This window comes from Ambystoma mexicanum, chromosome 5q, assembly GCF_040938575.1.
Source record: "Ambystoma mexicanum isolate Mex_15411 chromosome 5q, UKY_AmexF1_1, whole genome shotgun sequence".
Taxonomy (NCBI): Eukaryota; Metazoa; Chordata; class Amphibia; order Caudata; family Ambystomatidae; genus Ambystoma; species Ambystoma mexicanum.
Window position 1 is genome coordinate 420623940 of NC_090933.1, and position 16037 is coordinate 420639976.

Genomic DNA, 16037 nt, shown 5'->3' on the forward strand with positions numbered 1-16037 from the left:
AAATTACACATCACAACCCCCATTACCTGAAGGGCGGCCCAGGGGGCTTAGCTCGGCTCCTGGGTGAAGGGTGGGGAAATGCAGAAGCCAGTGGCGGGGGCACCGAGTTAAGAGGCAGCGGCTGATGGCCACCCAAGGACAGAAACAATCGGCACAAGCAGGGTCTGAAGGAACGCCGACTTCGGGCCTTGGCGAGGAGCGAACCACAGACAAGTATGCAGGCGACCCGCCATTCTAAGTGGGGGAGGAACACTGCCCGCCCCTGCATGTAACTCAGAAAGGACACTCAATTCAACCCCTGAAGCGGGGAAGGCCATGCTGGGGCTCACCCTACAGCCACCCCGGACCAGGGACACAGCCACTGTCAGCCCCATAAGCAAAGAAGACAATGGGCCCGGGGGAGTTTGCCCAGGCTCCTTGAGACAGGAGGGAGAACTCGGTGTCCTGGGGCATGGGTTGCCACAAAGAAAAGCAGTGAAAAACAGCAGCCGAGGGGCGCCCGCTTAGGAGAGGTTTACACAGCGGGGGCCCGAGGTGAATGCCAGAAGAGAGCACACAGTCGGTCAAACCGGCGGTAAGGTGCTTAGAGCAAAGTTAACCAAATGAGAGCGGATTAACGTCTAGCACACACTCAGATGCCCGGAACAAAAGGAAAGCAGACCCCTAAGCAGAACCTAAAAAAAGTGCGAGGAGAGGTCAATTGGAAAGGTGTTGGCAGCGGGGCCCCGTAGAAGCGCCCACTGTCGAAGTGGATCAACAAGTATTTTTTTTAATTTGTTTATTGGCGTTTTCTTATCTGATGCAGTCCATGCGCAAAGTTAAGATTCACATATGCAACATAATATAATCTGATCCAATAAACCAACAATGATATAGAGAGTGGAGAGAAGAGAAAGAAAACAACTAGATACCCACCCATGTTAGAGGAGGCAACAGTTTGAGTGTTCGCTGCCATACCTATGGCAATGACTCCGCTTTTCCCATTAGGGGGTCAAACGTGCAGTGCTCTGTGAGTCGTTCAGCGGGGGATGGGGGCAGCGCAGCACATGGGAGTCCAGTGCAAAGGGAAGTGACAAATATGGGTCATATTACAACTTTGGGATGAGATCATGGTGGTCTGTCATCAGAGGGGTAGAGGGCAGAGTTAACTAGCGACTTCCATGCTTCAAAGTTAAGCACACTATCCCCACTATGTATGTCTATTGAGCGTCCCCAAGCAGTGGTCTCAGCTTCACACAAGCGCTGCATTTCCTTTTAGCCAAATTTCGAAGAGTGGGCCTTTGATGATATCCAGGTCATAGTTAAACATCTCTTAGCCAATATACAAGCCAAGTCCATGAATTTAGAGATGTTTTTTTTAACTGTCTTTATTAAAAGAAAATTGCTTAAAAACAAGTTAAAGATGACCAACCAAGGGGCCATGAGCCCCAACTCCCGCCCCGAATTTAGAGATATGTTTATGCTTGCTAGTTCTAGAGTACACACCTAGTATGCACTTCAGCGGGTTCCACTCATATCAGTTCATCCTGCGGTTTCACAAATATGATTAACTCAGGACAAAAAACGCTGTGCTACGTCGCATTCCCAGAGCATGTGCATTGAGTGGGCATTCTCCTAACGACATTGGGGACAGTTGGAAAGTGCGTCTTTTTTTAACTTAACAACCCTGGCAGGAGTCATATATGTGCGATGGAGCACATTAACCTGTATAAATCTGAATCTCGCATTGCACGACACATTTTTCACGTAGCCAAGTGCCCATGTGCTTATCAGTGATGTCTATCCCTAAGTCTGTCTCCCATTGTGTTTTAAGTTTTGTGAGCTTGATGTTTGCGTTGTCTAAGAGGCCCCTGTACAGTCTAGATACGGGCTTCCAGCTATCGTCTAGGTCATACATTAGTGCCAAAAGGGTATTTTGTTGGACTTCAGCTGGCCCAGTCCGGCCAGGTGCGCTTAGCAAATTTAGTTGCTCTCAAATATCTCTGAAACTGCCCCCTTGGGAGACCCTCCTTTTGCATAAGGTCAGCGAGTTCTCTGTAGGTTCCATTTTCATACATGTCCCCCCCCTTGGCAATACCCAATCCCTCCCAGCATCACACAACTTTCAGTTCCTCTGGGTCCCACTGTGTATTAATCAAGATGGGGGTTTTGGGAGAGTAGGGGTGCTGGAGCCTCAATGTTCTCTGTATTCTCATCCAGACCTGCTTCCCCACCCTTAATAGCAATTGGTGAGCTACATGTTTGCTCCCCGGGTACCATAGTGCTTTCTTTAGTAACACAGGGCTTATCAAGGTGCTAAGCAACACATGTTCTGTAGTGGTTTTGCCTGATGACCATTTAGCAATAAAGCTAAGTTGAGCCGCTAAGTAGTAGTATTCCAGCCATGGTAATTGGACACCTCCCTGTTCAAAAGGGAGGGACAGCATGGGGATGGCCAATCTATGCCTCTTTGGACCCCATAAAAAAGCTCTTAATGTGCTCTCCAATTCCGGGAAGAAGGGGGCTCCAATATAAAAGGTAACGTTGGTGAAGCTATATTAGAGCCTAGGTAAAATGATCATCTTTGCGATAGCCACCTTGCCCATAAGCGAGAGGGGCAATCGAGACCAAAGTACCATTGATCTTTTAACACCCTCCACTTTCCTCTGTGTGTTCAGAGCATGTGTCCTTTCTGGGGTATGTGCAATTTGTATGCCCAGATACCTAAAGGAGTCATGTTCCCATTTCAGTCCCCAATCAAGCACAGAGGTCACTTTGGTGTCATTTAGTCCCGCTAGGGGGAATAGGCATGACTTCTGCTTATTGAAGGTAATCCCCGACAATCTTGCAAAGTCATCTAGGACCTCTAGCATTATAGGTAAATTGTGTTGCTGTTGACATAGATATAACAGTACATCATCTGCGTATAAAGAAAGCAGGTGTGTGGTGCCCCCTATGTGTATCCCCGCCTCCGGTAATCTTGTTTTAGGTATGCCTTGTCGGGTCCCCCTTTGTATGGGCCACTATCTCGATATGTGCCGGCCTGTTTTGACTCTAGCTGTAGGGGAAGTGTACAGTATTTTGAGCCATCGTTTGAAAAATGCTCAGAATCCAAGGCCACGTAGTGCAGCCTCTATCCACTCCCAATACACTGAATCAAAGGCTTTGACTGTATCTAGTGATGCCACTACATATTGTTCTTAGCCACTATTAGTTTGGTCGATTACATGTTGTAATCTACTCAGGTTTGAAGTGGTGTTACAACCAGGTACATACCTGGTTTGGTTTGAACGTATTAGTGCTGCAATGCACCGACAAAGCTGTTAGGTGTGAGATGAAAAGGGAGTTCCTCATCGGAACAGGAGTCCTCGTCACCAGGAGGGGAGTCTTTTCATGTGATGTTTTCCGGATGACGCCACCCCTAGGGGAAATGTTGCGTAGTGGGCTGACCTCCCTAGCATCACAAAGAAAGGCTCCCCTCACCGCCTGGGGAGAGGTGACGGATCCCCTGATTTGTCACAATGTACAGAATTTCAATCCATGGCACTGAAATATACTATGTTTTGGGGGATTTGTTTCTGGGGATGTCATGAAATTGTGATCATCCAGCTTTGCCTTCTCTGCATTTGTTTTGTGAGTAAATGGAATAACTCATGTCTGGTGTGGAAAACATGTTTTTCTAATGGTGTACAGCACTAAAAATCACTTATTTCTCCCTGTCAATTATGGTAAGCATGACCCCAAACACACTTAAGTAAAATGGCACAAATGTCATTTATATCACTTGGTGTATGTTTATAGCCTAGGGCAGTTGTTGTAAGAGCAAGCCTATTCAAGTTACATCATATTTTATATTATTACCTCTTATAAAGACACTTAGAGGTTACTTTTCTTTTTTGTTTCCACAGCATATATAAAAGGTGGATGGATACTCCGCAAAGCCTGGAAAATTTATAATAAATGCTACGTGGACATTAATACACTACAGGAAATGTATCAGAAAAGGCTCTCTCAGGAATCTGTGACATCCTTGACTTCTGATGCTGCAAATGACAATCACTTTGCCGCCCCGGCCGGCGCGTCAGACTGTGTGACGGAGGACACGCTGAACAGGTTGAAAGGTGCTGTGAGCTTTGGATATGGACTTTTTCATCTTTGCATATCCATGGTGCCCCCAAACCTGCTCAAAATCATCAATCTGCTGGGTTTTCCCGGAGACCGCCTGCAGGGGCTCTCTTCCCTGATGTATGCAAGTGAAAGTAAGGACATGAAGGCCCCTTTAGCTACGTGAGTAGCTATATTGAAATGCTTTTGTAGAATGTTTAGTTTTGAAAGTAATTGTACTTGCTTGTTCAAACTGAAATGTTTGAAATATGATGGTGGTTTTACATGTATTGTGCGTTCTTACTCTTCAGGGGTTTATCCAACTGTTATGATGCTTACCAAAATAAGGTGCGAGTTTCTTAAGACCTTGTGTGGTAAATACGTAAATGTGAAGAAGTTGTCACTTGTGCCCAGTGCAAATTCTTTCATAATCGTGCAGTTTTACCAGGCACCTTCCCCACAGGGCCCCAATACCCCCCGCAACCGTTTAGACCTCATACCCTACCTCATCCTATTCAAGTAATTTAGACCAGCAAACAATGCTGGTAACTAATGCCACACGCACATCAGTGGCACTTGCACATGTAGAGATCCTTGCTAGCCGTGGGACAGAAGTTGTCAGTGTTTCCCCTTTGACACTTTGAGCTGCTTGCCTTTACATAAGGAGCTCCTGCGCTGAAGCAGCGCTTTACCTGATCATTGGCTGTAAGCATGCAAAGCGCGTTGCCGTCAGGCCGAAGGTGATGTCAAACATGGAGGATGCGTATGCTGAGGTAGTTGAGGCTTGTTGCCTGGCCCTTAAACCCAAGACTGCATTACCCCAAATTGGGAGGTATCAGTGAGTGAAGTAGCCACTAATCCTCATGATGGCCGTGGCTATCTTTTAAGACATCCGTGTGTGTGCCCTCCAAACATTGTAAAAGCGCCTATTAAGAATACTAAGCATATTGGAAGTGTTGTGTCAATAGTGCTATCCGCACCCTCAACCTAGCCACGGAAGCCGCATGTACACAACCCTCCCACCTTGGTTGGCATGAGATGCCCACTATGATACATAGGCCACCTCAAGGCAACCAATGGGAGACAATAGGGTTAGGGAGAGGTTGTGGATAGGTAAGGGGAGTTAGGATCACTGGAACAAGGGTTAGGAAGAGGTTGTGAATAGCAAGGGGGACCATGGGGTCAACTCAATATTCCAGACTACACATACTCACTGCTCCATAGAAACTGTTCACCCAACCCAAGATTCACTCAGCTCCTGACACCTTTAAGCACACTTCCTAAATAGATACTCAAACCTAAACATTCCCCCACCAGCCTGGTCCTCTTTCTAATATAAGTATCTACATTTCGTAAAAAGCATTTATCACAACTGAATTTTGCACATTCATTGATTGCCTTGATTCCTCCCACCTATCACCATATGCCCAGCTCAACACTTTTACAAATTTATTTCCTGCAACATGTCAGAGCTGCACACTAACTTTTGCCAGACTCATGTGTCCATGGGAGGCCCAGTTCATTAATGTCACTGTCATTTCCCCCTTTACTCTCAAGGAGGAAGCAAAAACAAAGTCACTGCAATGTCCCTTTTATCACTCAGAGTATTAAAAATATTCCATTGTATTATACCACTGAGGCTGATAACTAGTGAAGACATAAAAATAGTGGATCAAGGCATGTGTAATGGTAGGGTTGCAGAAAATGTGATTTTCCAAACTGATTAACTTCTTGTGTTTGTGTTGCTATGCGAAATCAACGTCTTTAAAAGGGGATACGAATTTCGAATAGACAGGATTGCGAAGGTAAAATACAACCGCATTTTCTATCATTTTAACCCTGTACATGTTGATAAGGGTCTGAGAAGAGTGGATCCCAACTATAATAGCCCTACTCATGTGTATACTGATGGCTCAAGGTTAAGAGGATGTTAATAGAAGGACATTTAGTGGCCCAGAAATGTATGGATATTGGAAGTGACTGGCGAAAGCTTTTCAGTTACACTTCATAAAAAAAACCTAACCAAGCTTTTTTAATTTGCTCTTAGAATACACGCGGGCATTCACATTTTAATAGGTTGAACCGACTAAGTGATAACATTCACCTGTTTCATTTGATACTATTACAGGAAACATGTTCTACTTTTAGAATTTGACAGTTTTGTTTCTATACAATCTCCAGCTTTTAAGGGCCCTAAAAGGAGGCCTAAGGGAGATTTATTTATTGCAGTAGGAAATGAATGGAGTATCAAAAAGCAGGCACTAAGCAGCGATACTGTACTTGCTGGAGTAATACAACACACTACAAGACAGGAAATTATGATTGCTGTAGTAAACATATATGACCCACCTAAACTTGTTTTGAATGGATTGTGTCCTGTCACATATTGTATTCCTCATCTATGATATCTCGTATATTCAGCTTCAGCTGCTTTGGAATTTTTTTTCGGCAGATGCCGTTGTGCGTCGATTATGTCAACTCAATGAGCCTCATTATGAGGTAGGAGGTAGCCATGGTGCTATTGGCACCATGGCTACCCCCTTACCGCATACCGGGTCCGGGTTCACGGAATGGGTACTTACCGGGTCATTCCAACCTTGGACGACCCGGTAAATCGCCATTCTGAGAACCATTTCCCATTCGAGCCCCCATAGGGCTCAATGGGAATGGGGAAGTAGCTAATAACGGTACCCCAATTTGCAGTACCGTTATTAGTTCTAAAGTCCCTTAGCGTGTCCCGTCCTTAACACCTGGTCAGACCAGGTGGTAAGGAAGGGACCCGCTAAGGGACCTTGGAATATGGAGGTAAGGGATTACCGGCACCCTTTAACGGTGCAGGTAATCCCTTACCTCCTACCTCGTAATGAGGCCCAATGTCCCTCGAGGGCCTCTGTCTCGAGGATGATTTCATCGAAGGAATATATGGAACGGACGGTGCCCGTTGGCTTCAGTTCCGTTTTTCAGAGTAAGCTATCGCTTTATGAACTAAGGCGTGCTTCATATTGTTACTTCGTAATGTCTTTGTCTACGGCGCCGACAACCCTGAATACAGGGTTTAAGAAATGGCAACACTGCGGCGCATAACTGTTGCTGATGGATCCACATCGGGTGTGTTTGTGGTGCTTTGGTGTGGAGCACAAGACCTCGCGACTGACAGGGAAAGCTCTGAAGGAGCGTAAAGGTAAATTGGCGGTAGGTAGACTCCCCAAAAAATCCCCTTCCACTACCCCGCCGAAAAAACATTCATCCGACGAAGCGAGAGACGACTCTCCTCGACAGAAGAAAACTAAACGGTCTAGGTCATAGTGTCTCTCACCACTACTCGTCGATGAGAAAATCATAAGTCGCATACTTCGTCTTCCTCGTCCGACTCATCTCCAGAGACGAGTATATCTTGCCCTACTTAGCCCTCTACCCCGACTGAATAGGAATCGTTCAGGCATGAAATGATAAAAATGTTCGAGAGACAAGCTCCCTTGAAGCAAGTAGGCCATGCTCCTACTGCACCTTCTGAAGCCGGTAAGGAAAGGGCTAGAGCCAAATCTTGCGCGCCCTCGAGCCCGGGACGAATGCCAGATTTTCATCGACAACCGTCGAGGTCTCGAGTCAATGAAAAATCATCGAAGACTCTATGGAGTCATCAAAGTCCGTCACGGACAAAGCCGACGGAAAAGTCGACATCTTAACCATCAACGCCATCAGCATCAAAGACACAGACTTCATTGACGCCAAAACAAAGTTTGGCGACAACTTAATCGGTATCTGGCTCGAAGCCATCAACGCCTCCAACGGACATTAAACAATCCTTTAAACCATTTCCAAGAAAGGATTTTTAAAATCTTTCACGTCGATTTATGAAGACTATGAGCCATTAGAAAACAATAATACTGCTTTTGGGTTACAATATGTCACACCTAATGTTCCTGATAGTTTTATATTGGAGGAGTCTAGAATGCTGGACCTGTGTGATAATTTACAATCAGTCAGTGTGGTGGACACCTCCCCAGAATTGGAATTTGGCAAGCCAGGCCTGGCAGATCATGCAGATGCCTCTTATAGGCAATTAATGACCAAGGTAATTGATTATCTGTGATGGAACAGGCCTGCCCTCCCATTACAATAGGATGACCTCATGATATCCTGGACAAAGGTCCTCAAAGGGATCGAATCGTACCATTTCATGTTGCTCTACAAAAAAAGAGTAAATGCAAACTGGGAAGCACCAGAATAAAGTCTGGCAGTCAATACAAATTTGACTAAAAAATATAGAAACTCAAGTAGTGACCCCAGCTATTTGTCTACACACCCTGCCCCAGAAAGCCTGGTGGTGCAAGCCGCAACCTCTACCTCCAATCATGGTGCCTATCCGACCATTCCACCAGAACGGGATGGTAAGAGTATAGACGCCCGGTCAAAGAAAGTCTTTTCTGCCAGGAGCATTGCTCTCAAATCTGCCAACTCTACATTTGCCCTTGTACCTTCAACTTATGGAACTGTATATCCATGGCTGCTGAACATATTCCTGAAAGGGAGGAAAGAGACGGCTTCCTGGCCATTCTAAGAGATGGGAAAGACGCCATGTGTGAGTCTCTACAGTCAGGTTTGGATTCTGCTGACAGTATTAGCAGAGCCATGGCAGCAAGCACCATGATATTCAGGTTTGCGGGGTTAAAGAAGTCTGGATTTGCACCAGATGTGCAGTCCAGACTCCTCAATATGCCTTTTGACTAGTCCATCTTTTTGGCAGCAAGACTGACGAAAGCTTTGAGAAGCTGCAGAACTCGGAGGCGGCACCCAAGTCTCTAGGTGCTGCCATCAGGCAACCTCAGCCTTTTCACCCCCGTGGACCTTCTTGGAGGGGTAGATCCTTTCACTTCTACTCCTCAGCTGGAAGAGCGAGAGCAAAGAATGGTCAAAGAGGCCAAAGAAGATTCCCTTGTGGTGGACGAGGGAGAGGTGCAAAGCTGCCCAAGCATCAGCATCTTTACCATCAGCCGCTGCTTCAGCCGCCTCAAAACCTCTCTGAGGTCTTGACTCACAACACCCCGGTGGGAGGCAGACTGTGTCAGCATCTGAATGAATGGCGGGGCATTACTGCAGATGCTTGGGCATTAGAAACCATAGCCCAGGCTTTCTGCCTCCCCTTCATTCAGAGACCTCGGAATCATCCACTGGGAACCCATTCGTTAAAGGTTTCAGATCCATTTCTTTTTCAGGAAATGTTGAGCCTGCTAGAGAAAGGTGCTATAGGGCCAGTGCCTGTAACGGAGAGGAACAAAGTATGGTATTCTCCGTATCTCGTAATCCCCAGAAAGGATGGTGGACTGAGACCCATCTTGGACTTGACATACTTGAACAAGTTCCTCAGGAAGGACACGTTCAAGATGGTCACACTTTCTCAGATCCTTCAGGCCATCCAGCTCCAGGATTGGATGGTGTCATTGGAACTTCAGGATGCTTATTTTCATGTGCCAATGTATCTCACGCACAGAAAGTAAACAAGGTTTGCCGTTGGAGGTTCTATATCAGTTTCGAGTTCTGCCATTCAGGCTGACCTCCGCATCAAGGGTATTCAATAAACTTATGGCGGTGGTGGCAGCGAGTCTCAGGAGGGGGGATTCAAGTCTACCCCTACCTGGACGATTGGCTGATCAGGGCGCGTTCTCCCGAACAAGTCCTGGATCATCTCAGTGTAACCTGCCACTCTCTCCACAAACTGGGCTTCTCTCTCAATTACAAGAAGTCCCATAATACCATCTCAAAAGCTCCAATTCAGATGGCAGCGTTGGAGTGAATACGCGTCACCCCGAGCTCCCACTCCGAAATTGCCGGAAAGCACCTGAAAGACTAAAATAGCCCTACCTGGGACCCATTGAGCTGCGCTAGAGCATTCGGAAGAGTGGGGCGGCAATCTCCCCACCGAAACCCCTGAGCAGCCGCTGCCTCATGGCACAATAAGAGAAGGTGCGGAGGTCCTGCCGAGGCCGAAGCTGAGAGGGGCCCACCAACAACGCTAAGGACCGCCCCAGTGGCCACCCCGCACTCCTATACACTACAGTGGAGCCGGGGGTGGTCCCCTCGAGAATCCACCTAGCCTGGACAATTGAACTACAACCCTGGCTGCAGGGCCCCTGAAGAGCGGAACTCGTGGGCTGCTAAAATGAGAAGCTGAGGCGGAGCCCAGAAGGACGTAGCGGGACACCTGATCACCGCGCACCAAGCCCCGGGGAGAGCAGATGCAGGGAGGTGTGCCGTTCCGCACTCGGATAAAGGAGCAGCTCGGGAGCGGATCTGCTGCCGGGGCTCTGGTCACCCTTCCCCACCAGCCAGAGACCACTGCAGGAGCTTGTTGGGGAGAATTCTCTGTAAGGCTCATTTCCCAAACCTAGTTAGTCCCCCAGCAGCTTTGCTGGATTTTTGGGGTTTATTTTTTTCTCTCCTGCTAAGAGTGAGATTCTTTTTGCTCCCACTCTTAGACATGATTTGAGGTGTTCCTTTAACTTTCCATGTGTTTTATGGGCTATGGGGTCTTTTACTCCATAGGGTCTTATGTGTTTTTCTGATGTGGGTTACACAGCACCCTCCGTGCCATAACCCTGGGGTATCGTAGCGACCCCCCAACATAGACTCCATACCCTGGGACTGGCTACTGTCTCCCAGGGCATGTAAAGTCACCATTGGCTTTGCTAGTCCCAAATTATGAACAGAAACCAGTACAAACCATCATATTGTGGACGTACTGGTCGGGGCAATTCGATTGCCCGGGGTCTGTTGTTCGAGGGGGCACGTCTCCATCCCCCCTGATCGAGTTTTGGCTGGTGGCAGTGGATACTACTTTTTATATTCGACCGCAAATATATCTCTATGGGATTTTCCCATTGTTCGAGGCTACCAACTTTAATTATTTAATTCTATAGCCTCGAACATACCGCCGGTTTATTTATTTAATATTAATTCGCCGATTGGTATTTTTTGCCAGAACTCGATTCTAAAATGGCGTTTGTGTTCTCTTCTGTGACTCCAACCCAAGTCGAGCCCTTTGTTCCACTTTTTGGCGGGCTTCTCCACAGAAGCCTCCAAAAGTGGTGCCACTCTGTCTGGGTACCACAGGGGGTGTGGGAGGGGGTTTAGGCACCCTGGACTGAGTTACCTTGGTAACTCAAGTCGCACTCTTGTGTGATTGGCCCAAGTGGTGAGCCGGCTGGCTCACCACTTAGCATGTTTGATTGACAGCTAGGCTGAGTGAATGGGGGTGTGCTGCATAAAAGCAGGGCTTTGGGGACTGGAACTTCAGAAGTCGCCACAGGACCTAAGAATCTGAGGAGGGAGAAGCTGAGCCGGCCTGCAACGACGACACCACCGGTGGAGCCCTGCTGAACCGTCTCACCACTTTTCCCAACGACAGAGGAGATCTCCAGCCCGGAGAGTCTTCTTCCTTCGACTGGTGGGGATAACCAGCCTACCTTCTTTTCGCCTTCCTGGAGCATCTCGTGGCCGCCTTGCCTGTGCCAAGCACCCCGGCAACCGGGATACCACGTTTTCACCACTACCGCGAACCGAAAGGGGTAGTATCTTTGTACCGGAGAACTCCGCGGCTGGTTTCTTCCCTGGCAGTGCAACGACCTTCATCTTTCCTCCACGACGAGATCTTCTCTTCCTCTGGATGATGCTGCGACTTGCACCCGCTGCCAGGAACAACGGCCCCCGCTGGAGGATCCTCTCCATTTAAGGTACCGTGTTCCGCCTGGCTTCCCTTGCAACCGATTGAACGGGGTGTATTAAATCCTCGTCTCTTGAACCTGGGTTAGCCTGGGACACCTTAGCTAACTTTTCTGCACTGAACTAAACCTTTTTCGAACTACCTCCACAAACTTCAAAGACTCTGTGTAACTGTCTGATCTTGGGCATCTTCCACCTGGCTCCCTTGAAAGTGGGCCTGGCACCTAAACTTCCTTGCTCATCAGTAGACTGTGCCTTCCTAACTTGCTGTGGTTCTTTAAAAAGTGTTTAGTGTGTATGCTTCCATAATTCTGCTTTTCCCTCCCTTTTTAACGTTAAGCGCTCACCTCTGTCTGGAAATAAGTGGTGTTAACTAAGACTTGTCCAACAAGTAATCAGGGATGTACATATGATAATAGTGATTGTGTTTTGAACTTATCTTATCAATTTAGTGCTAGTGTGTTTTATAAGTGTGTGTTAAATAAATAATTATATACTTTTACACCCAAGCTCTGGTCGATGTTTGCTTGTGCTACTGTATTTCTGTACCTATTTTGTATGCTCTGTATACTGCCTAACTCTTCTTGAGGGAAGTCTGACTGCTCAGCCACAGCTACCAAGTGAATCTGTGTGGTACAGACTGCCACCAAGTGGGTTTACTGCCAAACACCTGTAGTCTTAAATCTTTTGCAGTGGTCCCTAAGGGAACTGCACAGGTTTCTGCCTAACGGAGCCTGCTCCCCCGCTGGAGCTGTGTTGAGGGCCGCTCGGCCGGTGTTTTCAGCGGCCTGACTACACCTCTCTACCGACACCTCGCCTTCCCCGGGGAGGAGGACCCAGCACAGGACAACACACCACGGCAGAACAACAAGTAAGTGGGGGAGGGTGCGGGGGCCGCGGGGACAATACGAGTGAAGGTTGGGCCCCTATGCCTGCCCCCCCACCACTGAAACATGCAGGGTCCCGAACATCAGGCGGAAGTAGGGCACCCCGGGAAGCCAGCCCCGGCCAGAGAGCCCAATATATACCATGCCACCCCAATCATTAACGGCTTAAACATTAGACAGCCCGGAGCTGGCTGGAGGGAGCACAAATTGCCAGCCAGACCAGGAGCCCTGACGGGGCCCACCAATAGCCATTGCTGACAAATCGTACGTTTTGGGGCAAATGCAGCATTGCGACCCCCATCTGGGTCACTAAGAACGCAGGCCCTCGGCAACTGATCTGCTGGCCTCCCACGAACAACAACGGAGGCAGAAGGGACCCCGGGCCGCTCACCCACTGCCAGATAAGACAGCATCCACATCAGCTCAGCCACAACAGTGGAGGCCCCTGAGCATGCAAAGAGCAGTACAGAAACCCCCTAGATAGCCAAAACCAGCAGTAACAATAGCGCCAACGGCGCCACAGCACCAAGTAATCTGCATCAGACTCTGTCCAGGAGCCCTCACGTCTGTCCGAGATGTCCAGAAACACGTCCAAAGATACCCCAGGTCCTTCCAAGTTGTTGAGAAAGACTCAGGAAGGAACACTAATGCAAATCTGGGCTAGGGAATCGAGTGATCAGAGGACTCGCGACTCCAATGATGAGATCACGGAGTCAACTTCGGATACAAGACTGGATCTACAGGAAAAGCCTGTCACACATTCAATGCTCAATGCTCTCCTGGGGGAAATCGTGGAGAAAATCACTGACGCAGGGCAGAAGCAAATAGACGCCTTAGGGGAAGATCTGGTCGAAGGTCTACAAGAGATAAAAAGAGACCTTAACAAAATTGAATAGAGGGTAGACACGAATGAGAGGGCCATACAGGAACTAACCAAGGACACACGAAAGGCAGAAACCCTTCTGGAAACCGTAGCAACAGCTACCCCTAACCTCGAGTTCAGGGCCGAAGACTTGGAGAACAGGTCCAGAAGATCCAATATACGCATTAAATCCCTGCCGGAGGCTGTGCTAGATCAAGACCTGGCCGAAACAATTAGAGCAATATTTGGAGACCTATTAGAAGAGGACCAGGACGTCGACATCAGGTTCAACAGGATACACAGGGTAGGGCCGAAATGCCAGGCACCGGGCGCGAGACCACGAGATGTCTTGGTGGCGTTCCATAGTTACACACTGAAGGAAAGGATCTTACAAATGACCAGAAAGGCAGGCCAGATCACTCACAATGGTGCAGAAATCCAGTTGCATCAGGACTTATCCCAAACCACGTTGAACAGGAGAAGGCGCATGGCACCGATTCTGACCCATCTAAGAGAGAACCAGGTGCGATACAGATGGCTCCACCCGTTTGCCGTCAAGTTCATGTGGCAGGGGAAACCCCATAAAGTTACGACGTGTGACCAAAGAGCAGCTCTACTCGGGCTGGAGGACGATGCACCACCACCACCACGCGCTTCACCTGCTGGCCAAACGGCCCCCCCCGGAGACCTTGGGAATGGACGGAAGCTGGTCCAAAGAAATCAAGGAAAGGGTGGAGACAGCCTCTCCACGCATCTCAGCCCCAGTACCTGTCACCAGATCAGGGGTGCCAACCCAGGATGAAGGACAAATAAGCCGATCAAGGGGCATGACCCCTAACTTCAAGATACCCCTGGGGAGGACGCACACTTAAAGAAGATAATGCGCTTAAAAGAACAGAAACGGTCACGTACCGACACATCGAGCGGGATGCAATGGGGAGGAGGGAGGGACACAACCTCTTGGAATGGGAGAGGGAGTTCCCCCATGGAGACGAGTTGGGCAGTTACTAGGGTATGGCTCTCTGGGTCTCAAACCGCGAGGGGCTGAGCGCCAGCCGGACCCACCCGGCAAGGGGAAGAGAGGCGAAGGGGGGACGGGAGAGGGGAGGAGGGAAGGGAGAATATCCAGGAGTTAGGAACCAGCAAAAAGCACCCAAGGGTCGATGCTAAGCCCTCTCTGACAAGAAATCCAGGACGCCTCTGTCTCAATGGGAGGGGCGCAATCACAAAGCCCAACCTCACTGGCTAATATGGAACAGCTGAACGTGCTGTCCCTAAACGTCAACGGCTTAAACTCCCCACTCAAGAGAGAGAAAGTGGAGCAGTTCCTCCGCAAGGAAAACCCACACATAGCCACACTCCAGGAGACCCATATCCAGAATCAAAGTTTGGGGATATAAAAGGCTGATCCAGGCCACACAAGCCTGTAAGAAAGGAGGGGTAATAATCGCTCTGATAGATGGATTAGATTTGGCCATTAAATCAACACAGAATGATGACCAGGGAAGGTACCTGGCGGTGCTGCTCGAGGGTAGAGGGGAGACATTCACAATAGCAACACTTTACGTACCCAACACTGGCCAGGACTCCTTCATCCAGAAGTTCCTCACCTGGCTGGGTAATTTTGCTAGAGGCCGCATCATACTAGCAGGGGACTTTAACATGGCATGGGACCCCTCTATAGACAGAAGCAGGGCCACATGGGGGCTGAAGGGTGGCCCCTCTGGAGATTTCAGGAGGAAAATGGGAGAAATGGCCCTAATAGATACTTGGAGGGCGATCAAGGGGAATGCCGCAGGATACACATTCTATTCATATGCACATAAAACCCACTCCCGAATAGACTATATATGGATATCCTCCCCTCACCTGGGCACCTCAACAGACATCAACCTAGGGTCCATGTCAATATCCGATCATGCCTCTCTGACCTTGACTATAGCCAGACCACGTGGACCAATGGGCCTATGGAGGTGGCGGTGCCCGACCCCGTTGTTCAAAGATGCAATACTAGCGAAGGAAGTAGAACAGGAGCTGGAGGAATTTGCGACCTATAATAATTGGGAGGGTACATCACCCCAGGTGTGGTGGGATGCCCTCAAGGCTACGTTAAGGGGCAAGATTATCGCTATTAAGGCGAGGAGAGAAAGGGAGATGAGACTAAAGGAAGAAAACCTAGGAAGCAGACTTAAAGAGGCAATGTCGAAGATGGCCACGAAACATACGAGAGCCACTGAAAGAGATGTCCGCACACTCAATCTCATTCATACCAGGGCAGCGGAACGAAGCCTGCTGCGCTTGCACCAATAGTACTATGTAAAGGCAAACAGATCTCACCACCTCCTAGCAAAAATGCTACGAAAGGAAGAGAATAACAAAACTATCTTGAAAATTAAGGGGGCGGGCGGCTGGACATACACAAGAAATCACGAGATACAAAGGGGGTTCTGCCAATTCTACACTAATCTGTATTCCTCTAGCAATCC

The 16037-nt window shown here is 48.5% G+C and overlaps 1 protein-coding gene across 3 annotated transcripts in view; it reads left to right on the forward strand.

Moving 5' to 3' along the window:
- TTC39C (tetratricopeptide repeat domain 39C) overlaps positions 1 to 16037 on the forward strand; it is a 986275-nt gene that overhangs the window by 292426 nt on the left and 677812 nt on the right. For all 3 annotated transcript variants that reach the window (XM_069620912.1, XM_069620911.1, XM_069620913.1), the window contains one exon: positions 3888 to 4266. In XM_069620912.1, coding sequence (XP_069477013.1) covers positions 3888 to 4266 — 379 coding nt within the window. The remainder of the gene's footprint in view (positions 1 to 3887; positions 4267 to 16037) is intronic.